The 26220-nt window shown below is 39.8% G+C and overlaps 1 protein-coding gene across 2 annotated transcripts in view; it reads right to left on the bottom strand.

Annotated features, from left to right (window-relative positions):
- Positions 1 to 26220, bottom strand: part of GPM6A (glycoprotein M6A) — a 340823-nt gene that overhangs the window by 150936 nt on the left and 163667 nt on the right. The window contains exon 1 of one of the 2 annotated variants that reach the window (XM_059384099.1): positions 274 to 888. The exons of the other annotated variant lie outside the window; for it this stretch is intronic. Within the exon in view, the coding sequence (XP_059240082.1) occupies positions 274 to 310 (37 nt within the window). The 5' untranslated portion in view covers positions 311 to 888. Of the gene's footprint in view, positions 1 to 273; positions 889 to 26220 lie in introns of those variants that run through there. 2 annotated transcript variants of the gene reach the window in all.

Here is a 26220-nt window from a genome sequence, read left to right on the forward strand (position 1 = left end):
GTTAACAAAGACTGGTCTAAGAAACAATTCACAATACCGCAAAGCTCTTATCACCAAACTCGACTATGCATCCCGATACTTAGATCTGAAAGATTTGCAAATAACGACAACATTCAAGACAGACATTACTATAAGTGAGGAATAGACTAAAAGGGGGAAAAAATGCCTACCAAGAGAGAAACATTCATTAGCCTTACTGGCAAGTGTCTAAAGCAAACAAGGAAACTGCAAAATAATTACTTGGTTACAAACAAACCCCTTTTAGCACAGTACCTTTTTGTGTCTGTCCCTCTTCCATATTCTCTTCCATGGCTACTTTTCTTCAGTAGAATCTGGTACACGGAATTAATCAAAAGCTCAATTAGATGTTGGAAAAACTGGTGATTTTTTTTCCCTGGGCAGCTCCCACAGCAGTGGCTTGGGCAAGTCCTCGGAGCTTAGCTAAGTCTCCCTCGCGCCTCTTGTTTGCTTGGAGACAGGCTGTCAAGTGTAATTTCATTCAAATTACTCTTCCGTGAAGATTATCAATTTTTCTTCTCAAAGCTGCCCATTGTGTACCACTGTAAGCAGGTATTCAAGCAAATAGCCCGAGAATTTTGGGGGGAAATTTGGTCTGAATCCCAGTAGCTGAGACTCTGTGATTCACAAGCTTTGCTTTGCATTTAAAATGGGGAAAAGAAATTGAGGTTTGTATGGAAATCTGGGCTTTAAATTGGAAAGAGGGTGAGCTGTGAACAGATGGAGGGGTGTCCTCCTAACATGAAGCAGACCACCAACCCATGATTCCCCCTCTTTGCCACCAGAGTGGGAAAGCCCGGATTCCTGCCGGTTCTTTATGCCGCAGCCCAGCTTCTCACCAGTCAGACACCTTGTGAAAAAGCGTTTTCCTTTGCTCTCTGAGTCTCTAGCTAATCTGATCCAGAAGTGGCAAGAAAGGATGCAATTAAACCACCTCAGAGTCTGTCTGTACGAGGTTATTATTAACAGAGGTTTTGCAAGCTCACACATTTCAGATTGAAAAAGATAGAGAAGTATGGTTTTCAAAAGAATGAATATAAACCCTTAAGCCTGAAAGACATATTTTAAGTCATTATTTTACTTCTGTGCCTGACGATTCTTAAAGGAAAGGGAGGAAAACACTGAAATTTTTTAAAAGGTATCTATTGATGTCTTGGTAATTCATTGTTACTTTAGTCCACTAAAACTGCTGATTTTAAATAGGAAACTGATTTTAAATGGGAATTGTTTCAAGGGTCATTACTGGGAAATGAGTAGGATAACAGAAGAAGAACAAATTCTAGATAAGGAACAACAGGGATAAGCAATTTATAATGGAAAGCTGCAGTCTGATTTGGAATGCAAATCACAACCCTGCAGTCTGGCAATAAATTAGCATTTGTACTTCAGCCCACTGAGTGACAGTACTTCACAAAAGGTATAGTGAGAAAATAAACAGTTTCTCTTTCAAGGGGGCATAAGCCCTTACTGGAGCATAAAGTATAAAGAAAGGAAGAATCCCTGTTTCTGTCTCCATGTCCAAATAAGCAAGCACATAGAAACACACACCCCAACACACAAACTAACTCCTTACCGTCAATGGACACTAATTCACATCCTAATTCTCCACAGTACAACGTCAGAGCACATATTTCCCATGTTTTTTTTAAGTGGGCCAGTAACACGTTACAAACACACCACCTTCAGAATCATTACAAAAGCAACTATGTAGGGGCAAGACAGTTCTTGTATAACATTCCCCTTTATTTCTAGGATTTCTCCTAAAAGAATGTTTAGCCTTCCTACTTCTACAATCATCTGCTATTTACTTTCCCTATTCAAATGAATTTAACCCACAGGTAATTATAACAAATACATTTAAAAAAAAAAAAAACTATGTCTTCTGAGTATATTTCGATCTGTATTCAAGGGTTTGTGGGCAAGCTGCTTGCTCAGGGCACAGACTGAGAGAAAGAAACCATGAGGGAAATCAAAGAGCCAAATCCTAGCAGCATCTCTGCTCCAACTTATCCCTAGGCTGACATAACCTGGCATGTAGTCAAAACAGAATGGGGCATCACTCCTCATTTATATTCTTTCCTCATTTTACACAACAGAAATCGTCAGTGAAAAATCATTAATAGTAATAGCGGCAGAAATAATGATGCCACTCTAAATTTCTGAAGCACTTTACAATCTACAAAACATTCACATGCACTAACCCCACTACTAAAACAAACAGAAGTATTATTTCCCCCTCATTTCGTGCTGGATAAAAACTGAGACTCAAAGAGACCTAAAAAGGGACCAAGTACGTCTTAGAACCCACATTAGTGATCCTTGTCTGACTTGCCCTGACTCTGGAAGCCAGTTTTCCTGCCTACAACGTTCCATGATGAGCCGCTCCAGCGTCTTCCCACCTCAGCCTTTCGTTTCCACCATGCGCAGGAAAGAAAGAGAAGAAATGATAAGGAAATGAAAAGCATTCACTGGAAAAGATGGATGGAAAAATAACTAGACTTTTCCTTCTGGAAGCTTTGTGGCAGATCAACAAATTCCTTTAATGATCAACTTTTTCTCTAAAATGGACATTTTCATACAAAAATTGTTAACAAAAGAAGACAAAAGCAACTTATTCTGATTTTTTTAATATATGAAGAACCACCCCAAATCCAGGCTAACCAAATTCTTATAAGCAGAAACATGTGCACACACAGCTCCCTTGTCAGTAGGCAAGGATTTTTTTTTTTAATTGTGGCCAAAACATACCATTTTAATCATGTTTAAGTGTACAGTGCAGTGGGACTGAGGATGGTCACATCTTCTGCAGCCATCATCGCCATGAATTCCCCATTTCCTTCTCCCCCTATTCGAGGGCAGGTGAGTTGTTGTGGCTGATTGTTATTTTTAAGATTGTTTTAAAATCTTGATCTCCTTTGGACCAAAAATACTGTGAACAACCAAGTACCTGAACACTAGTTAGAAAAGAGAAATGAGTGGAATTAAACTATGTGAAGGTAAACTGTGTGAATTCTAAAATATGCTACATGAGCCTTAAGACTGGCAACACTGTTACTTTAGATTTCCTTTAAGACCTAGAAACTGAAATGACAAGATGGCTCAATCTCACATCCTTTCCATTATACCACAATGCATTTACCCCTCTGTTGTAGTCATTTATTTAAAATATGTGGTGTGGGTTCACTGGGCGGTTTAAAAATAGGATCATGAATGTTAGATATGATTTCCCTTTCAAACAGTGTTTCAGAAATATTTACAATGTTTGTTACGTTTTTTCCTGCATAAGCTAGAAGACACATCAGTCTCTAAACCTAAATCCATTCAGTCCTCATTTCTCTTACGTGACCTTAATTTGGAGCTGACTCTTTCTTTAGCACTCATCTTATCTTTATAAACATTTCATTATATAAGCTATGAAAATATCTACGTATATTATTCTCTTATATAATTCAGTCATCACGGTGATACAGATTCAAGATATAGTCAAGTTAATAGGGTTGCAGATGAAACAGGCTGATGGCTCCAAATGCGGCATCAACATTAAGAAGTGAAAAACAAACAAACAAACAAACAAACATTTAAGGTCTTTGAGTCAGATAACAAAACAGGTATGTGAAACCGCGAACCTAGTATAGACGTGAATGCTGTTGAGAACGGTTTTATTCCCTCAGATGTTTCAAACACAGATCCAGCATGAGCTTGCAAAGGAAATGTCTTAGTTGGTTTCTTTTTACATGTCAATAAAAAAGAAATTTTTGGCTGCTGGTTTAAGCTCTCGGTCAGACACTGATTTCCACAACACTTCCCTAAAGAAAATTAAAACCACCACAAACACTCGAATGTTTTAAATGTATTATAAAAGTAGCATAACACTCTTTGAAATTTTGTAATTATATAAAGCTGTCGATACACAGAATGACCATGGTCTTTACAGGTCTTGCTAAACTTAAATATCATTATTCCTACTCCCTTTTATTATTTTTTTTTTAGATTTATTATTTATTTATTTGACAGACAGTAGGCAGAGAGGCAGGCAAAGAGAGAGGCAGGAAGCAGGCTCCCCGCTGAGCAGAGAGGCCGATCCCAGGCTGCTCAGGGCTCGATCCCAGGACAGTAGGATCATGACCTGAGCCGAAGGCAGAGGCTTTAACCCCCTGAGCCACCCAGGTGCCCCATCCTTTCATTATTTAATTGTACAAATGTTTATTCAGCATTCTTATACACACATAGGAACTTGTCGGAGGCCAGAGACACTAAAAAAAAAATTCCAGGCCTAATGATGTTCACAGTGTAATAGCAAAGACAAGTCACAAATCACAACATGGCACGACAACTAACATCTAATTGGAATTTAAAAAAAAAAAAAAAAAGCACAGGATTCTACATATGCTTACAGTAAGAATACCTCACCTATTATTTAAGTTTTGAGAGTTGAGAAAGATTTCTTGCTTCTTAGAAGGCAAAGGTTGGTCTGACCTTATGCCCAAAGGATGTGATATTCTCCAGGGAAAAAAGAAGGGGGTGGAAGGGAGCAGGAAAGGTCTTCTGGACGGTCCAAACTGAAGACTCAAAAGCTCATAAAGAGAAGTATTTTTCTGGTCCCACGGAATGGACTAACATCTGGCCACATGGGCAAAACCCCTCTTTTACTACTTATAGGCCATCTTATCCCCAAGGTGTTCAGGAGTCTTGTGCTGGAAAATCCAGTCCTGAGTCTTGGTCCCCAGAGTTACTGAAGAGGCAAGGAGACACTCCAGAGGCCAGTCTCGTGCCCTTCAAGACTGGAGTCTTAAAAAGGAGATGATGAGAAACCCATTATTAGTCACCCCAAGAAATTACCTTTAGTTCTCTCCAGCTCTGTCACACTAAGACCTTTCCCCTTTGTCTTTTCAGAGTTGGCCAAGCCTGCTATTGTGACAATGTCATGGTCTATTTACAACTAGTCAGTGGTCTGCCAGTGTTCTTAGGACAAAGTTCGACCTACGGAGTTTGGGGGGAGAGATGGGGCATGGCTTGGGAGGAGCCAGGCCCTGAAGCCCAACTTCCCCGGTCACTCCTCACTCACTCTCCTCCGCTCCCCCAAACTGTTGTTCCTTCTGCCCAAATCACTTCTCCCTCCACCCTCAAAGAGCTAGAACTACCTACGTATCAGATCTTAAACGAACTGTCCCCTGGCAAAACTTCCCTGACCCAGAGAACGGGCCTCCGGTAGCGCTGATAATACATAACATTACGGAGTTATTGCCCAAAGTTGGCATTTTACATTTATTTTCCCCACTGGCCTGCAGCCCACAAGCCCCGTGAGGTCAGAGACTCTATCCACCCCCCACAAGCAAGCTTTCATCAGATATTTGTCAAACTCACAAATAAATAAATGAAATGATAATAATGAATGAATGAATGAATGAACTCGTGGCTTAAAATACACTTCCTCTTACATTTAGCAGCTTCCACAAAGTGTTTTAAAGTGTAGACAATAGTCTTTACAATAGTTCCAGGAGATACAGGTCATGTTCATATACAAAAAAGACCACGCCTCAAGCGCTGAATCAGAATGATAAACAGGTATTTCAAAAAGCAGGCAGTAAAACAAAAAAGCAAGTGGGAAATTATTAATAGTGCGCCATGTTTCCTTTACTAAGGGAAAGCTACACTGTCATAAGCACTGATTATAATAAGGAGACAGTAAATTTCTAGGAGTGACACTCCTCAGATCACATTTACCCTTCCAAAATAAGAATAATAGTGTTTACTGTAAGCCAAAAATTTTTAAACTTCTAAATAGTTTTTGTCTCTCTCCAAAATGCTAGCAAACTAGAGAAAACCCAAACCCTTTTCGTTAATTTGGCTCTCCTTGAAACATAACGCTGGGGAAAGTGAGGGGGTAGGCGGGGGAGCGGGCATGGATAAAGCATGCTTCGCAAAAGCACGGTAACCAGCAGAGGTCTGTGCTTAGTAGCTCAAAATCCAAACTCTGCTACCAACTGAGAAAGAGATAGTAAAAAATGGCCCAAGTTGGTTCTTTATTTTCTCAGAAATGTTACTTAAATTGAGCTCACCAGAGAATCAACTGCACAGCTCAATCACAGCTTCAACTTGAATTGATCCACTGACTACCATGTAGTGAAAGCTGGGCCAGGCAATCAGGACAGATGTGGTCCCCTGCTCTCAAAGACCTCGCAGCTCAGCCCAAAGACAGAGAGGACTCAATAAGTGCTTGGAACACAGAATAATAATAACCAAAATTGTACCCAGCCCTTAGCATGTGGGGGTACTAGTTCAAGGCATTTATAATTATTCCACTTAATCTTCAAATAACCCTATCAGGTAGTTACTAGTGTCCCCATTTTTACAAATAATGAAATAGGCACAGAAAGGTTCAATTATTTACACAAAATAACATGGGCATTCTGACTCCAGAGACTGTTCCTCAAACTACTCCATGTCTGCCCACGCTAACATAAGTAGTAGACCCAAGAGCATTTAAGATGAGCTAAGGCTCTTGGCACAAAGTCCTAATTCAGACATAACACTTTACATAATAATAAATACCTATATGTCTATTATCCAACATGTAAAATAAAATAGTGAAAGATTACTGTGCCCTTTTGTTAACTGCATTCTCCTCTTCATTCTCCCTAACCTACCTCTAATCCCTGTTAACCACCAATCAGTCTCAAGGCGTTTTTATTCCTTATACCATACACACACACACACACACACACACACACATATATATATTACACATATACTATATATCCTGTATGCCTTATATACATATATATTATATATACTATATATTCTGTACACTGTCCTCATAATTTTATATATATATATATGTATAAAGTACACACACACAATTTAGTGTTGCTTTGCAGGTTTTGATATGATTATAAATGGTATTTTATTGTATGTATCTTCTCACATCTTTTTCCCTAATCTTCTGATGATATTTGTAGGTCTAACCTGTTGATAAGCATTAATATTGTTTCTCGTTTCTAAACTGCTGCAGAAAATATTACAATGAATATTCTTATGCATGTCTCTGTGTGCACATATGTAAAAGCTCTCCTATTATTTATAATATATAACTCTATATTACATATATGCTGTATATGACTACATTATATATAATATGACTATTTCTGAATTCCCTCTTCTGTGTCATTAGTCTGTGGGTCCATTTCTGAGTCAATAATACATTTTCTTAATTATGTCAGTTTATGGTCACTTTATATCTAGAAGAGCAAGTCCTCAGAATTGGATCATTCTCTTAAAAATCATTTGCAAAACCTTGGCCCCTTGATCAACTGTATACACTTTAAAATCAGCTTTCAAATACTGTTTGGGAAAATAACTTGCATTTATCAAACTCACAGTAACTACACAAAGTTAGTGAGACACAATTAACGTCTTCACAAAATTGAACCCGTTTCCATGAACATGAGCTATCTGTCCATTTATTCAGGACTTCTTTCATATATTTTGAGAACATGTAAAAAATGTCCTCCCTAGGGGCACCTGGGTGGCTCAGTGTGGTTAAGCCTCTGCCTTCGGCTCAGGTCATGATCTCAGGGTCCTCGGATCGAGCCCTGCATCGGGCTCTCTAACCAGCAGGGAGCCTGCTTCCCTTCCTCTCTCTCTGCCTGTCTCTCTGCCTACTTGTGATCTCTATCAAATAAATAAATAAAAATTTTAAAAAAGTCCTCCCTAAAAGCTCTGCATATACTTCATTGTTTTTATTTTTAGGTATTCTGGGTTCTTTTACCAAAAAAAAAAAAAAAAAAAAAAAAGACATTTTCCAATTCTTTTTGACTGAAGTTAAGGAACTCAATATTTTAAAATTAATCCTATAAGGAAATTGTTAACCTCTCCTGTAGTTCTAATAATGTATAAATCTTAAACTTTCTGTGCAACCATAGCATCTCTGAACTAAAGCAGATCTGATTCTTTCTAACCTCTTTATCTGTATGTATTTTTCCTATCTTCCTGCACACTCTAGGAGCACCAACCCAATGCTGAATTGAATCAGTAAACAAGTGTCCCCACTTCATGGTGTTCATAGTAGGTTTGGGTAGATACATTTTATCTGCATGAATGAAGATTCCCTTTGGTTCCATACTGCTGAGGCTTTCATCATAAAGTACGTTGCATTTTACCTATCTTTTCCCACAAGCTTGATTATATGTATATTATCTCCATGAATATAGTCCATTAATACATTAAAAGGATTGTATCAATGTCAAATTAACCAAACTCTCAATTAATGTTGTTTGGTCAATTTTTTTCTCTACTGGTAAAAAACTTTACTCCAATAAAAAAAGCTTTACCAAATATGTATCTACACCAAATATATACATATTTGTTAAAGCATTTTAATATATGTATCTGTATACTTTTATATATTAAAATATCAGTTAGTAACTACATTCATTAAACATTAACTTGGATACACACAATACTAATTCATGTTCTAATTCATTTAACACAACAGTCGTCAGAGGTAGGTAATATTATCATTTCCCATTTTTAGATGAGGAAACAGAATAGTTTGCACGGGGCGCCTGGGTGGCTCAGTCAGTTAAGTGTCTGCCTTCTGCTCAGGTCATGATCCCAGGGTCCTGGGATCGAGTCCTGCATCAAGCTCCCTGCTCTGCAGGGAGCCTACTTCTCCCTCACCCTCTGCCTGCCATTACCCCTGCTTGTGCTCTCTCTCTCTTTCTCTCTCTGTCAAGTAAATAAATAAAATCTTTAAAAGAAAAAAAAAAGAGTAAGCCTGATGATACACAGACCTGTACCCTTCGGGCAAATAATACATTATATCTTAATAAAAATACTTTTTAAAAAATCTGCCAAAAAAAAAAAAAATCTGCCAAAGAGGGTAGATCTCATCTTAAATGTTCTTACCAAAACTTTACAAATAAAATTTAAAACTTTGAGTCTGGGACTGAAAAAAAAAAAAAGAGTAATTTGCAGAGATCACCCAGCTCTTTTTTTTTTTTTAATTTATTTATTCATTTGACAGAAAGATCACAGGTAGGCAGAGAGGCAGGCAGAGAGAAAGGGGGAAGCAGGCTCCCTGCTGAGCAGAGAGCCCAATGCGGGGCTTGATCCCAGCACCCTGAGATCATGACCTGAGCTGAAAGCAGAGGCTTAACCCACTGAGCCACCCAGGCGCCCCGAGATCACCCAGCTCTTAAGGGACAAAGATGAGATTTAAGCCCAGAGCTTTAGGTTTCCAAATACTCTTGGCTACACAATACTGGGAAGCTGAAACCTGTGTCTGAGGCCACTTAACCACCGTGGTTTAAAAAAGAGAACAGGGGCTTGGATGGCTCAGTGGGTTAAGCCTCTGCCTTTGGCTCAGGTCATGACTCACAGTCCTGAGATTGAGCTCCGAATCAGGCTCTCTGCTTCCCCTCCCCACCCCCACCGCCTGTCTTTCTGCCTACTTGTGATCTCTCTCTCTCTGTCAAATAAATTTCAAAAAACTTAAAAAAAAAAAATAGAGAAGTATCCGGAAAGTGAATGGAATGCAGGGGGCAGAGACAAGAGCTGCTTCTGCTCCACACCCTTACAACACGTACACACACACACCATGGAACAGAGACTGTCTCACAGACAACACACACTCACAACCTTGGGGGACTGTGCCTCTCCATCAGTGATGGACTCTGTACAGGCTCCGAGAAGCTGCCCAATTCAATCATTCTCCCAATGCGTGAAGCCCTGCCAGGCAATCGCTGCACCTTTGCCCCCCTTTCCCTGGCCAAACATCCAGGGCACCTGGCACTACCCTCACCCATCACCACTTCAGTTCCCTGTGCTTCCTGGTGGCTCTCCGCTGTACACTGGGTGTCCCCAGGACAACCTCAGTTTATCTTCAACTAATTACCTGGGGCACCTCCCCCAAAATAAAAGAGAGAATCACAGGAGTAGCTTTTCAGGTGTTAATCTCTGCTTATGTTCTTGGTACAAACTCAACTTGGTTACATTATACAATTGCTTTAATTTTGCCTTTACTATACCAAAAGCTCTTCTTTTAATTGGAAACTGCCTTTTCAATCTGGTTTTCTCTAAACACTGCTACTGCTTTTCTCCTCTAAAGAGGAAAAAAGAAAAGCACTTTAGGAAGGAATCGGTTATAACGTTCTTGGTGCATCCCCAAATTGGAATACCATGTAGGAGTTTGTGATTATGTGAATCATGCTTATCAATATGAAAAGTTATTCACAATAAATGAAGTGATAGAACTGTGTAACAAAACAGTCTGAGTAGTAAGTTTTATATTTTAAAGTATACTTACATCTATGGAAACAATAATTTGAGAATGTTAAGAATGCTTCTTTTTAGAAAGTAGAATTTGCAATACTGTTTTTTCATTCTTTGCCTGCCTTTGGTCCTGTTTAAGTGGTTTAAAAAAGTACTTTAAATATCAGAAAGAAGAACAACTTCATAAAGCTGACAATGTAAGTTGGTTACCACTAACTGTCACCTCGTATGATCTAGGTGTTGCACTAACAATTCATCTAAGTTCTTTCTACCACATTTCTCTCTTATGGGAAAAACTGAGGCTTTCAAGAGTTCCGTGACTTTCTTAAGGTGACACAGCTGGCGAATGAAGGCACTGGGATTTGAATTTTGGTCTTTCTAATTGTAAATTCAACCTTCGCAACAAGGTGAATTATCCAGTACTTAATTAACAGGGTTCTAGGGAGCTTCATGTTCACATGTCTTCATTTTTGTGTAAAGTCTCGGTGTTACAGGAAGGGCAATGGATATCCTATACTTTAGCTGAAGGACGAGTTATTTTTTCCTCCATTTATTTGAACCAATGTTTAACAACTTAGAAATCTCAGGTAAGCCTAATCTTACTTGCCACAGTGGATGTTGCAAATGACGAGCTTATAAAAACCAAAATGTAAGAACAGAGAGTGAGAGACAGAACAAGAGGAGAAGGGAGGCAAATACAATGTCTGCAAGGCTGCGGTTGCCTTAAGTTCTGAGTTTTAAATACTGATTTTAAATCCTGCTTTGAGTGTTCCGGCAGACACAGATGATAGGAAAAATCCTCTGAAAAAGCTGATTACACAACGTGGTGCACAGAGCAATGATGAGGAAAAATAAGATTCAAGTCTTCTCAGCTTTATAATAAGCATCTTGGTCTTTCTGCTTACACATTAGATTGCAAGTCCTTTTATGGGTGAAAAAAAATATATGAAAGTCTACTCTTACATTTCCAGAGATCATCTTAGGTAACCTAAAATTCTTATCTCATAAAAGGAAACTGCTCTTACATTGACAACTTTTCTCATATTCGGCATGCCCTCTACCAATGCACTTTTGAACTGGTAGCCCAAAAGCAAGAAGTAGAAGGCTTCCCTCCAAGAGCCACGGAGGTGACATCCACTCCCTTCTTCCCTTCTAAGAGGGATATGTGTGTGTGTGATTTTATGCACGTTCCCTCTTTGGCTGCTGGATATCTGCAGATATTTTGGGGGTCTCTTCATTTGAGCAAGAGATTTCTGATTGCGATCTACTTTCTATTATTTAAAAGAAAACAAATACACCCACATCCTGCATGTACCAGAAATATCCAGAAAACATTGTCCCAAGAAAGTTTTACTGGCAATGGCATATGGTCTATTTGGATCCAGACCATGGCTCTGGACTGACACACTTAAGCGTTCAAACAACACAAGTAATTTATATCCTAAAAGTTTCTTTAGTCCATGTACATACTATTAGATCCAAAATAAACCCTGGAGAATGCCACCTGGCTTCAGTATAATGTGTGGCAATCACAGAATCTATCAATTTGCAACTCTTCTTTATGGTTTTTTGCAGTATGTTCTAGTCCCCAGTCAACATCCCACTGCAGTTGTCCTAGATAAAATGTAAACTGTTTTTAGGATTTATATTGCAAATATCCTGGAAGGACTGATTTATTTCCTCCCTCTATCCCACTGCCTGAATTTCCATATCATTTGTCTACAACTCATATTTGCCAAGTATCAGACACTTTTTCATTTGTAATATTTCCATATGCATGACGCTTCCCCTGCCTGTTCTTGAGAGCTGCACTGTTTCTCCTTCACCATTCACAAAGTGACACTGAGGAAAGACCCCATTTGAAGGGCTCAGCCTTCCTGGGAACAGATTTAACTTTTTTTATTCAATAATATTTAACAAGCATTTGTGTGGCACCCACTGTATGCTAAGCACATTTTTTTTAATCTTACTGGTTATTTAGAATCTGAAAATAGGTGGTTTACCCATTTTGCAGGTCCTAACACTGAGACTTGGAGAGACAATTCGTACATGTTCCACAGCCATGACAACGCAGAATTTGAATATAAAATCTCTCAAAATGTCATTACATTACATGGCTTAGTAAAGAAAAGTAAACAAGAAATACTAATGAATTCCTGCAAATAAGTGATACAGAAATATATATTAAGGTTTCTCTTCTTTAACAGACTAAATATTTACCGCTAAATGAGTAGGATACCATTATAGCAGATGCCAATAAGTAGAAGATGTTCTAGAAATACCATTCGATCCAGAAATTCCAGTACTAGGTTATTTACCCAAAGAAAACAAAAACACTAATCTGACAAGATACATGCACATATACGTTTACTGCAGCATTATCTGCTCTAGCCAAGGCAAGGAAGCAACCCAAGTGTCCATCCATAGGTGAATGGATAAAGATGTGGTACACACACACACACACACACAAAATGCGATACTGACCCAGCCATAAAAAAAGATGAGGTCTTGCCATTTGTGACAACATGGATGGACTGAGAGAATAATTCAGACATATAAAGGCAAATACCACGATTTCACTTATTTGTGGACTCTAAAAAACAAAACTAACCAACCAAACAGAAGCAGAAACAGACCCATAAATACAGAAAACAAACTGATGGTTTGATGAAGACGTGTGGGGGATTGGGCAAAATGGGTGAAGGGGAGTGAGAGGTTCAGGCTTTCCTTATGGAATGAGTAAGTCATGGGAATGAAAGGTACACCATAAAGAACACAGTCAATGATACTGTAATAGTGCTGTACGGTGACAAACGGTAGCTACACGTGTAGTGAGTGTAACAGAACATACAGACCTATGGAATCACTATGACAGGTATCTGAAACTCATTTAACATAGCTCAATTAAAAAAGGGATGTTCAAGGAAATCCTTCCCAGGGAGAGCCTTTCATTCATTAATTCCAAGTGCTTACCTTCTTCTAGACACAAATCTAACTTCTGGGGCAAGTTCAGTGGAAACATGCACTAGAGACCTGCTTTCCTGCTATCTAGACTCTAGAAGAGGAAGGTAATAGGCCAACTAAACAAATTTTAAAGAGATTATATTAGTCTCTGATACATGCAATGATGGAAATAAACCACAGCAATATACCAAGAAGCACTCAAGGGCTCCTTTAGCTAGAATTATCAATATACAAGGCCCTTGAACATTATCCACAGCTATCATAATAAATGTATACCTAAAAATCTCTCATATCAAATGGTCATCAACAGAATTTTATTATTTATTATCTAGGAAGGAAGATAATTAAGCAGATGCTTGAGCAATCAGCAGTGGCCATAAGTGTTAATGTTTTCTATCCAAATTGGGTCTTTTGTAATTGTTTTGATGTGGCACAGGATAACATTTTAAACTAGAACATTTTCAGGCCAAATTAAAATCAAAGTTGCAGTTTTTGAAAAAGAAGCTTATTGCATTTAATCTTAAAAACCATTTGCCACTAAATTGTACTAGACTTAGAGCACCCTAAAATATCACCCAACACTCAAATCCATTCTCTCTCTGTGTACATATGTATGTATGTGTGTGTGTGTGTCTATGTGTGTGTCCTGTACTAGGATCAGGATGGAGACACAAGTCTGTTTGACTCCTAAGCTACCACACCCTCCACTATAAAACACTGTTTCTTAAACATAGCTTTCAGGGGGCCATTCAGCATTTCTGAGTTGTTAATATAGTAGTTTCAACATTATGTTGACTGTTGACTACCTTCACTAAAGGAGATAAATAATGACATCTATCAAGCCAGAATCATAGCAAAACTGAGGTTGGAAGCAGGTGGTAATAACCAGCCTTCCCTGGATGGTCTAGAGAAGAGAGAATTCAAATGTGTGCAGTGGAATCTAAACATCCTCTGTAAGTCAACATCAACAAATTTTCCATGTCTCCAAAAACAGAGCTTAGTGTGGCTCCTACTAAGTAACTCATAACCACCATGTCCTTGGATGTCTATCAGGCAGTACATTAAATGGGAAGACCTCTCGTCTTCTTTATTGACAAAGCACTCTGTTAGGTACTCTGTTATATGCTAAGATGTACTACTAACGCATTATGATTTTAAGCAAGGATGTGCTTTCTCCATTTCGTCAAATACAAAGTGAATTTATGAATACTTGCCTTGCTGACTTTGCAAGGGGATACACCAAGTGCCAGATACCCTGCTGAGAGTCTCTGATACACCGTCTCGGACATGCCATTGCATTTTCACCTTCAACATCATAGGCTTCGTTAATTAAAGCCATTTGGCAGATGAGGGAAATAAGGCTCCAGATGAAAGGGAATGAAAATGTTCTTTGAAAAATGTAAAATGCTATATGAAAATGATGAAATTATAACCACTGTTATCTTTAAATGGGAAGAAGTAAATCATGCTGGAAGGGAAATACTGTCCTCTATAGGACCCTGGAAAAGGGAAATCGGTAGTAGCTCGTTGGTCCTCCTCATACAATTCAAAACAATACGAAACCTTTGGTCAGGGTTCACTCTACGTCCATCACAGTTTTTAGGTCTTGGGTCCATACGTTTATTCAGTAATCTTCAAAATAACCTCATGAGGCACGTGCTAGTATTATCTCCCATTTAACAGATGTGGAAGCAGAGGGAGAGAAGGAACAAGTGACCTGCTCCCTGGAACAGCCAGTCAATGGGAAAGCTGGGATTAGAAGCCAGGCAGTCTGCTTCTTAAGCCTCTGTTCTTAATTATAACAGTGAACTACCTCTGTGAAGTAGGCTGTAAAAGAGGCAAACCAATTAGCTATTTATTCAACGGGCTTAGGGAACAAACAGCTGGATTATTTTTCCTCACGTAGAAGCCTCTCGGCCGTTCTCCAGGCTCAGTGAGGTTGGCCTGGTGTTCTGGAAGGAGTGTGGGTTTACCCATCAGTTTCAAATGGCAGCTCCACAGCTCTGTCCGTCCTCCGTGACCTCTTTATGGTCTGTTTCTCATGTGTAAACTAAGGAAAAGAAAGCCTATTCATCAGGGATTTTGTAGGATCAAGTGCATTCAGCACAAATCTTGGCACAGCCATGACTGGCACTCAGCAAATATTAGTCTCCTTCTTTCTCCGACCTCAAAGGTGACGTCCGTTCAAACAATCTACTCTCCCATAAACTGCTTAGGAAAAGATAAGAGAAAGACCTGAGGTCATGAAAGGCAAGGTTTTAAATTAACTCTATATGGTCTTGAGTCATAAGTGATCTGCTCCGTGACAATAATGTTATCCTGCCTATCTTTAAATGGGATTTTTTTTTCCTCTCCAAACAGTACGTATCGATTTTCTCAAGGGTCAGTATATTTGATGTGATAGACTGGTGGACTGATCTAGTTTAGTAATTCCTGGTTCAGGTCTATACTTGCCCTTGCCTTGTGCCTGCCTACTGAACCTCATCACAGAGCAGAGCTATTTTGTAGCAGAGTTATTTTGTAACTGTTATTAGGCACGGTAGGACACAGGATACCTACTGCTGGATAATAAATCACATTGAAACAGCTGAAAGCATGGGAGCTGTTCAGATGACACACTGTATCCAAAGCTTAGTGATGGGCATAAATTTAACAGTTCCTATGTAAGAACTTTGGAAGCATCCATGATCTCACGTTAGAACTTCAAGAGTTCCTGAAGTACAAAAAAATTAAGCAGGTGACGATCTCACCGTGGTGTTTCAAGACAGTGGTTAATTCTTCGCAGAGTGGTTCTGCCCTTCACTAACAGCATATCCCTTATGTTCACTAACATAAAATATCTAAGTTGGTGAGAGACGTTCTCATGTTTTAAAAGCTCTTTAAGGCTCTCATGCTGAATTTTTTATTAGAGTTAATAAAAATTAGCTTAATTATTACTGAAACTTGTGGTCTTATGGCCCTTTACATATAAGTCCCAATCTGTGGATGCATCTAACAATATATATATATGCATCTAACACCATCCAAGTGTGGATATACATATATATCCACACTTAGGTTGAATCCTTGAAAGGCACTAAGCTGAAAGCAGTAACAAAAGTAATGATTACAACAGTTTATGAATTATCAACATTTGTTAGGAATTCCAAGAAAGTACTTTAAACTGTTCTTACATAATTGGTATTTGCAAAGTAAATTTCCACTGTATTAAACTTTATCTTCTATTTATTTAAGTTTAATATTTTTAAAATATTTATTTATTTGAGAGAGAGAGAGAGAGAGAGCCCATCCACACAGAGGGAGAGGGAGAAGAAGCAGACCCCCCTCTGAGCAAGGAACCTGATGCAGAGCTTGATCCCAGGATGCTGGGATCATGACCTGAGCTGGAGGCAGACATTTAACCAACTAAGCCACCCCGGTGCCTTGCAAACTTTATCTTTTAATGATGCAATATACAGTTTGTATATGTAGAAAGGGTGAAAAACAGTATTTCTTGCTTTGTGACAGAATTAAAACGATTCTTTAAGGCTTTAGAAGTTGTGAAGAATGTTAAACTTTTTTATGCATCCAAAATAAGCTCAAAATGGATCTGATGTATCTCGGGGACAACCATAACCGTATGAAGAGGGAGAAAAGCTTCAAGTTGAAAGATCATTTAGTAACGTCCTTTTAGACCAGAATACATGGTGGGAAATAGAATTCCATTCCAGTACAATCAGTTGTGAAAGAAGCTGTGTTGCGGAAATCGTGACCAAAGTTAAAGCAAACCAGTGAAACAACAAAGTCAATGGTACAGTTTTCCATCAAGTGAAAAGGTGTTTCATCTGCAGCGCTGCTAGTTGAGGGATTTTAGGAGTTTTCAGCTTTTGCATGTGGAGATTTCCACATTCTTCTTTCAGAAAAGTTACCAAGATGGGCCTTTTATGATAAATGTAAAATAAGAATATCGCGTTATTCTTGAAGGATGTGAGAAGCTACTCTGAGACTAGAGGCAGATACCATGAACAAGGTAAATTTAGATTAGACTGGACCAGGACAATCCCTTAAGTTGTTTTATTTAAAACATACTAATTTACACACTGGCTACCAAAGGATCAACTTCTTGTCACGGCCATGAACTGAGCAGTGATGGTCAGACGAGACCCAGTGTCTGCTCACAGCAGTTGGCCCTATGAAGTGGACATCCGTTCTCTGGAGGCAAACCGAGCTAGACTGCCTTGGGTTGGAGCAATGGAGAGAAAGACAAGAGAGAGGGGGAGGAGGTATGGTTATGATATCACATCTGTTACAGACATATAAACACACGCATGCTATCTGTGACATCCATCGACACATTACAGCTACATAGCTCTTAGTATACACAGCAATGATGATAAGGACTGCTTCATAAGCTCTTTCCATGTACCAGGTGTTGTTCTAAGAACACTGCATACATTGTTTCATTGACTCTTCATAACTCTATGAGGGAGCTACTGTAATTATTCCCACTTTGAGGATGTTGAAACAGAGGCACACATTTTACCAGGAACACACAGCTGATGAGTGGCAGAATTGAGATTCCAAGCGGGCAGTCTGTCTGCAGAGTCCATACCCTCCATCCATGTTGAAGAAGCATACATAAAACAGAGGGCTCTAATTACATTTTAAACCCATGCATGCCACCATCCTGTGCTTACTTATTTTCTTTATTGCATTCATTCACATTTATAGGAAGTTCCCATTATTTCTTGTTTTTAAAGATTTATTTGGGGGGAGGGGCAGGGGTACAGGGAGAAAATCTGGAGCAGATTTTGTGCTGAGCATGAACCCCAGTGGAGGGCTTGATCTCACGACCCTGAGATCATAACCTGAGCTGAAAGTAAGAGACAGAAACCCCACCAACTGCACCACCCAGACACCCCAGAAATTTCCATTATTTCTGCTTTATTTCTCCATTGATTTCACAGAATTATATTTCCTGACTTATTTTTGTCTATACCTTCATACACCTCCTAGGCTAACCAGGCCAAGAGAAAAAAATAGGCTGAGTAACTTTATATTTAGTTTGCCAACTTTTACTCATCCCCTGAACTGGAAAAGGACTCCAAATTGCTGAGTCCATTTGATTCACTTTTTCATTTATTTACATATATTTTTATATAAAATTTTTTATTATTGAAACCCATATAGAATCTATTTTAACTTGCCCTTTTATTGTCAACTAGTAATTAAAGCTGGAGTTTTATCAAAACACATTGAGTGGTTGAAAGAAATGCCCTTTATTTAATTACTGTGAATCCCTGCAGAGCTATATTCTGGATAAATTAAACTCACTGGATAGAAACAAAATGATATTTGAATCTAATAGAGTACATAGTTAAGACTGAAGACACCAAGAAAGACCAAGAAAAAATTATTAGTCCAAAATGGAGGTGCCTTTGAATGGCTGCTCTGTTTATTGTAACATTACCTCTAATGACACTTTCTTTTTTTTTTTTTTTAAAACAAAAGCTCAAAGCACTAGGCTTACATTCCCAGAGTCTAAATTACTTTATGACTGACTACTGCGAGTAATTTATTTTGAACAGACCAATGCTCCAGTGAATCAAATACAAATTCCTCAACATGAAATTAAAAATATTCCGTTGATAGGCTCTATGTCAGGAACATAACATCCTCTCTGTTTTGCAAAGCAAAGCCATGCCTTAATGAGATTAATTGACAGGCTTCCCACACTCCTCCCCATGCCCTGGAAGGTCCCCTGCAACCAGACTTCCATTCACTTCATTTCCCTAATATTTTTCTCAAAAATCATGATGAAACTTCTGATTTCTGAATTTAACGGCCAGTCTACTATCTTAATTCTAAATGACTTCTGAACATTGAAGAATTTCACTGATACTAGACATACAGATTTGTCTAGGTCAGCATCTCCTGGTCTTTGCTATTATTGCCAATTCCCTGTCTCCTTTTTTTTCCATTTGTTTCTTAAAATTCTGGCTCTCATCTATTTCTCAAGGAATTCAACAAGTTATTCAGTAACAGGCAAAAAAAAAAAAGGTGAAACTATTATTCTTCAGCTGACTGACTCTAAAATATTTTTTAATCTTGACTTCTCACAAGTACTTGGAATTTAAACCTTAACCCCAACTAAGCCGAAGCTTAGTATTATTTTTTTCTTTATTAATACAAGGAGTATAAAACAAAATAGTGTATTATACCATGTAATGAATTTCTAAAAAAAATATCCTGGCTATTCCAGGGATTTGTTTCAGGGAAATTATCATTATATTATACTATAAAGAATAATATTAATATATTATTCTAATTGAAAATCACTAGCATGGTTCTTATTATGTGTCAGAAATCGTGCCAGGTACTAACAACACAGAAATTAATAAAGCATGTCTGAACTTCCAAGAACTTAAAAGTCTGTTTAGCATCTGGTGGAAGGAACCAGTAATAGCTGAAACAACAGAAAGGAAACATTAACTCGGGGATTATTCTATTTTTCTACAAAATTTCCCCATATGTGACACAAACTAGATGATTTCATATCTTGATGTCTATTTTTCAATCTCCAAAAACCACAGAAGACTTTCTATGTATTAAAGTATAACTATTATGTTTATCTGGTAGATTACTCAAGGCTCATCGAAACCCAACTCCAACAAGCTTACACCAAAGGGAAGTTGCATGCATCCACCTACAAACCAGACAGGTCACAACAAGGGAGTGTCTACATCACAAGAATGCCTGCCTGCACAAAAGGATGAGAATGAGGCTTTTCGACCTCTGCTACTTCTGCTATGTGACACCAGCGTCTTTCTTCCAGACTTACCCCCAAGCAGGGAAAATGGCTGACAACAGCACCTAGCCTCCATGTCCATACCCCAGAGCAACACCGGAAGGAAAGGTCCTTCCAATGGGTAGGAGAATTTATTGAGAGAATCACTGTCCCCCAAAGATGAAAAGGTTCTGTTCCCAAACGACAGGAGGAACTGGACGGGCAATGACAAAACACCTTCTCAGAATAGGCTTTTAGCAAAAAAGCCGAAATATCATCAGTGAGAAATTCTGGCTATAATTATTAGAACAGATAAAGATTCCTAGGGAGGAAGTGGAAGAAAGAAGACAAAACGAGCAAGAAGAGGGACCGGTGAAAAAGACATGGAATCAGCAACAAAAACTATTCAAGGTGAAACAAGACATTCCTGCTGGGCCCTGTTCCCAAGGACTGTACAATTCCGTGTAAGCACAGGAATACTCCCAGACCACTGGGGAAAAAAGGTCATTCAAACTGATAACAAACTGAATTAGTTCAATCAGTATTAATAAAATACCCAGGTCAAGGCACTTGACTAGGCATGACAAAGGATTAAAAAAAACAGTTGCTAAGAAACCTATTCTTACCTCAAAAACCTAACTCAATGAGATGTGGAACATACACGGGGCATGTCCTTGTACTGTCATTAGGCACCACTAGACTGGCATCAAAAAGAAACCTCAGAGACAGAAGAGGTGAGAGTCCATCCATTCACTGGGATAAGACAAAGGAAGGGACAACATCTGCAGGGGGCTTCAAAATTTTTACCAATGTGTGAAGTCACACGTTCTCAGCACCAGACAAAAAGTGAGTAGGAAATCTAGAGTTTAAGTAAACAGGGTGAGAGTAGACACCAGCCTTGTGTAAGTTCCACCACGGAAGTCAAGACCGAAATTAGACACGTGCCTCACCGCAGCGCTGGACAGCTTCCTGCCCTTGTCTCCTCTACTGGCTTCGATGGTTTCTCTCTTCTACCCTGGTGTTTTGGCAGCGTTTTGCTTTCCGAAAATGTGCAGTATGAAAGAGAAATGCAGAGACTCAGTATAACGATGGTTTGTCAGTCTTGTTTTACTTTCAAGTGCCGTTAGCACATCCTGAATGCCGCTCATAAGGCAATCTTCAATCCTTTGTGCTTGTATCTTCCTATCCACCAGACACCTCTTTTGGAATACTCAAGGTAGGAATGTGCGAACAAATAAATATTTTTAGTCAAGTCTCATTTGGCCTCACATTGTCCCAATAGAGAAATTAAGATGTATTATTTTCCCATTTAACAAATAAAGTAATTAAGGGACAGAGAATTTTAAGTAGCACACCCAGAGAGGAGAATGAGTCACAGCAGAAACTCTGATTCACTGCGACCCTCTCAACTTTTCTCTCTAACCACCAGCCTCAAATTATTTTTGGTCACTAGTGGGCTCAAATCAGCAATGCTCGTACGTAAAACCAAAAGACAGTTGCCAGGTCTGCGCAAGGAGAAAAGCAGCCTTCCTAAGTGCCTACTTGGGCCAGTAGTACTTAGGCCACCATTTCTTGAATTATAAATGAAGACACTGGGATAAAGTCTTCCAGGTCCTTCCAGAATATGCTGCAGTGCCAAATCTCTGAGGTAGTAAAAGAAGCTAATTCCACGGGGCTCTGTGCAGCGGCTACAGCAGGCCCACGAGAGACGGACACCCACAGCAGCTTCAGAGGGAAGGGAAACTTCATGCAGCCAAACTGGCTGTTGACTACTCAACCAAGAGATGTGCTGAGATCTACTCAAATATTTATTTGTCAGGCCTTTAATCTGAAAATGATGGCCTAGCTTGCACAAAGCACAGCGAAATCCGCTATAGAATGTCCCCACGCCTTGGCTCTGGCTTCCAGCCCGGCATGGGGGAGGGGGAAGTAAACGCTTCAGCAAAAGGACAAAAGATTCCACCATCCCTTATAATTGTTCAACTGCTTTTTTTAGCTCGTTTTATTCTTGGCTTGTTTGTTTGCTTGGGTGGTTACAAAAATCTTTAAAAAGGAAGAAATGGGGGATGCCTAGGTGGCTCAGTTGGTTAAGTGTCTGCCTTTGGCTCAGGTCAGGATCCCAGGGTCCTGGGATCAAGTCCCACATAGGGCTCCTTGCTCAGCAGGGAAGCCTGACTCTCCCTCTATCTGCTGTTCCCTCAGCTTGTGCTCTCTCTCTGACCAATAAATAAATAAAATCTTTATTTTTAAAAAAAGTGAGAAATGGTATAGAATTCTCAGCCTTCTTTCTTACTCCAGGAGTTAGCGAGCTAGCATATTCCCAGGGGAGGTCTGCCACTCTGACCTTCACAGACTGTTTTTCCTTTTTCACTCCTTGGGTCTTGAGTGTGCACTGTCAACTCACATGGCTAGTTCCCGAACACAGGGTCTCCATTATGCTTCTAATCCAGAACGGATGGATTAAACTACCAGCATTCTCTCATCTGTGTACTTTTCCCTTAGCAAGAATTTAAAACAATAACAACAAACCAATGCTGTTTATAAGTTTACGGAGACAAATGCCAAGAGCACAAATAATAAAAATGATGATGTAAATATTAGTTTACCCCACTGCTATGAGAAAGCCAAAGTACCTCCTTTTTTCATTTTACTGAAGCCCTCATTGAACGTTTTGCAGCACCAAGAAGCATAAAATTTGGCTAATTGCTCGTCATGTTAATTCTTTTCATCCCCGAAGATGCAAACTGGGTCAGGAGCCCCCTGAGTGCCTGCGCGGCACCTGCTCTCTCCTCTGCTGTAGCGCACGCGACTGGCACAAGCTCTCTTCTTCTCTTCCTCACCTGTCTCCCCATGTGCGCCTGCCCTCGCCACAGGATCCCATCCCGTGCTCACACGCTGACACAGAGAAGACACTGCTGTGGGACTACATCTTATTTTCTCGGGTGCTTGTCTCAAATTGCCCACCCCTGGGAGGTGGGGGAATGCCCACTAGGACTCCAACTCCTTTGCCCCTTGATCCTGAAACACCGCTGGTGTTGTGTTTCTCCTTAGGAACACATGACTACACAAAGAGCACATGAAAACATCCTCGATGCAAACCCATTTAAGTGATTAGAAAACATGAATTTAATTACACGATGGAAATGTACTTACTCTTGTTAACTTCGGGATGACTTTCTTGGACATAGCTTATTCCCTGCAAGAATATAGTGTCTTGGGGAAGTAGATTATCTTCTGCACTTGGATTTGTATCTGAATCCCCTGGGAAGCCTTTAAGAAAATATAGATCCCAGAACTCGTTCTATACCAACTGAATCAGAAAATCTGGGCACAAATCTCAGTATTGCTTCTGAAAGCAATACACTATATAAGAATATATTTAGGATAATCTTCAATGTCCTTCTCCATTACCAATCTCCACCATACTTCCCAGAGGACTGATTTTAACTCCTACTATGCATAATCCTTTTTAGCATGCCTACATAAACACACAGAGACATCTACGAGTATAAATAAGTCATTTTTAGGTGTGTTTAAAAAATAGGGGCAGCAGGGGTGCCTGGGTGGCTCAGTTGGTTGGACGACTGCCTTCGGCTCAGGTCATGATCCTGGAGTCCCGGGATCGAGTCCCACATCGCGCTCCCGGCTCCACGGGGAGTCTGCTTCTCCCTCTGACCTTCTCCTCGCTCATGTTCTCTCTCACTGTTTCTCTCTCAAATAAATAAATAAAAATCTTTAAAAAAAAATCTCTATTAAAAAAAAATAGGGGCAGCAGACACTTACTAAGTAGGAAAGTGTTGACTATTTATAAAAAGGTTATGAATTAATTACTGTTTGATCCTATTCTCACAACAAAGAGAAGAAAGATACATAGCTATGCAAGTTATTAATAGAAACTAGATGTGCACAGTAGGATTATGAATTTATTTCTCTTCCTTCTGACTATCCATGTTTTCTTATTTTTTCTACAATTGCTGGTTGTGTTATAAGAAATTATTTTAGTGTTATTAACATTCCAAAATTATTTGGTTATGACTAATTTTCCAAATTTATTTACCATTAAAATACAATTCTCTTCCTACATAACATGGTATTTTATGATGTGGGGGGAAGCTCACTGGGGTAACAAATAGATCCTTGAACGTAAAAATGCAAAATGATTCAAATGTAGTAGAAACTTATGTCTCACTTGTGTTACAAAACGGGGAAGGTGAAACGTTTGGCTGAACCATTCTCCTCCAAGTACCTATTCAGAGACGCAAGTTGTCATTAGCTCTTCCATCTTTGCATGGAGCTTCTGTTGTTTCTCTGGGCACAGTCTCCTTTCCAAAAAGTCAGCAAGGATGGGGCCCCTGGGTGGCTCAGTGAGTTAAAGTCTCTGCATTCAGCTCAGGTCATGGTCCCGGGGTCCTGGGATCGAGTCCCGCATCGGGCTCTCTGCTCACTGGGGAGCCTGCTTCCCCCTCTCTCTCTGCCTGCCTCTCTGCCTACTTGTCATCTCTGTCTGTCAAATAAATAAATAAATAAAATCTTTAAAAGGGGGGAAAAAAAAGCCAGCAAGGGAAAAGAGTGTAAAAGCGCCAAATGTGCGAAGGTCTTGTGGGTCTAGCTTGGAAGGCGTGCCCCTGATTCTGGCGATAGTGCACTGGCTAGGACTCTGTCACATGCTATTCCTGACTGTTACAGGGCTGGGGAATGTGGTCCCCATGTCCCAGCAGTCACTCTGCATTTGAAAGGGGGAGCACGAAACTTTGGTGAGTAGGCAGGTTCTCTCCACCACATTATGCTCCCTACACAGCCTCATTGGTTTCTCTGAGCCCTCCCTGCCCTCTGTGCCTCTACTCAAGCACAGCCTCCCCTCACTCTGGAGTCCACGTCTCCACAGACAAGCCCACTTCTTCCAGCTCAGCTCCATTTTCTCCTGCTCCCCACCAACCATTCCTTCACTGTGCCCTTTCCTTCAACTAATATCTTTTGCAGTCTCCTGCATGGTAGGATTTCTTTTAGGCAATGGGGGCTGAAGGGTAAACAAAACAGGACAACATCTCTACTCCCTTGATGTAGGAGTCAAGAGACAAGGGAAAAAAAACTAGGACATAACCCATATCATAGGACATGAGGTAGCAAGGTCTAAGGAGATAAACAGAAAAAAAGTAGACTAGTGTGACATTTCTAGGGGAATGTGCTGAATCCTGAGACAGGCTGGTCGGGCACTGCAATACTGAGAAAATGAGTTTAAATGAAGACCTGAAACAGGTGCAAAGATACTGATGTTGATATCTGGGAGAATTTTAGGCAGAGAAAAAAGAAGTGCAAAGGTCTTAAGGCAAGAAGGTGCTTGAACATGCCCCAAAGAACAGCATGGAAGATGGCATAGTTTTAGCATAGCGAATAAAAGGGAGAACAGGCTATGACATCAGAAAGACAACGGGGCAGGGCTTTGCAGGTCATTTAAGAATTCTGACTTTTATGAGTTTAGAGCTACTAAAGAAAGGATTTTAAACAGAGGAGAGATATGATCTCATTTACTTTAACTGGGACCCCCAGGTGTGGTTAAGAAGAATTGATTATCTCACATAACAAAAGGGGTTTTGCAGGTTAAGTTGAGGATGCTAAGGTGGAGAGATTATTCTGGAAAACCTGGGTGCATCCAGTGTCATCATCACCAGGGCTCTATAAGAGGAAAGCAGTGAGGTTAGAGTCAGAGGAGGTGTGACAAGAGAAGCAGAGGTAAGAGAGAGAATGAGACTGAGGGAGAAGGAGAAAGACAGAGAAACAGAATGGTACACTGCTGGTTTTTAAAATGAAAAAGGCCACCAAGCCAAGAAAGCCAGGTGATCGCTAGAAACTAGACAAGGCAAAGGACGAGCCCTTCTCCAAAAGGCCCCGGAAGGAACGACCCTACAGACACTTTGATTTGAGCCCGGTGAAACCCATGTCAGACATCTAACCACCAGCAGTGTGTGATGATGAATCTGTGTTGTTTTAAGCCACGGGCGTGTGGTCATTCGTTACAGCGGCCTTAGGAAACAAACTCCCCGGGCTGTCGTGCTGACAGGAGACTAAGGGAGCAAGAGCGGGCAGGGAGAACAATGCAGCATTACTGAGTCAGCCAGGAGAGAGAGGAGGACGGACAGGACCAGAGAGTCCCTGAGGGGATAGCGAGCCATGGTCAAAGTCTGGAACTAGTTTCAAAGTCA

Source organism: Mustela nigripes, chromosome 18 (assembly GCF_022355385.1).
Source record: "Mustela nigripes isolate SB6536 chromosome 18, MUSNIG.SB6536, whole genome shotgun sequence".
NCBI classification, from domain to species: Eukaryota; Metazoa; Chordata; class Mammalia; order Carnivora; family Mustelidae; genus Mustela; species Mustela nigripes.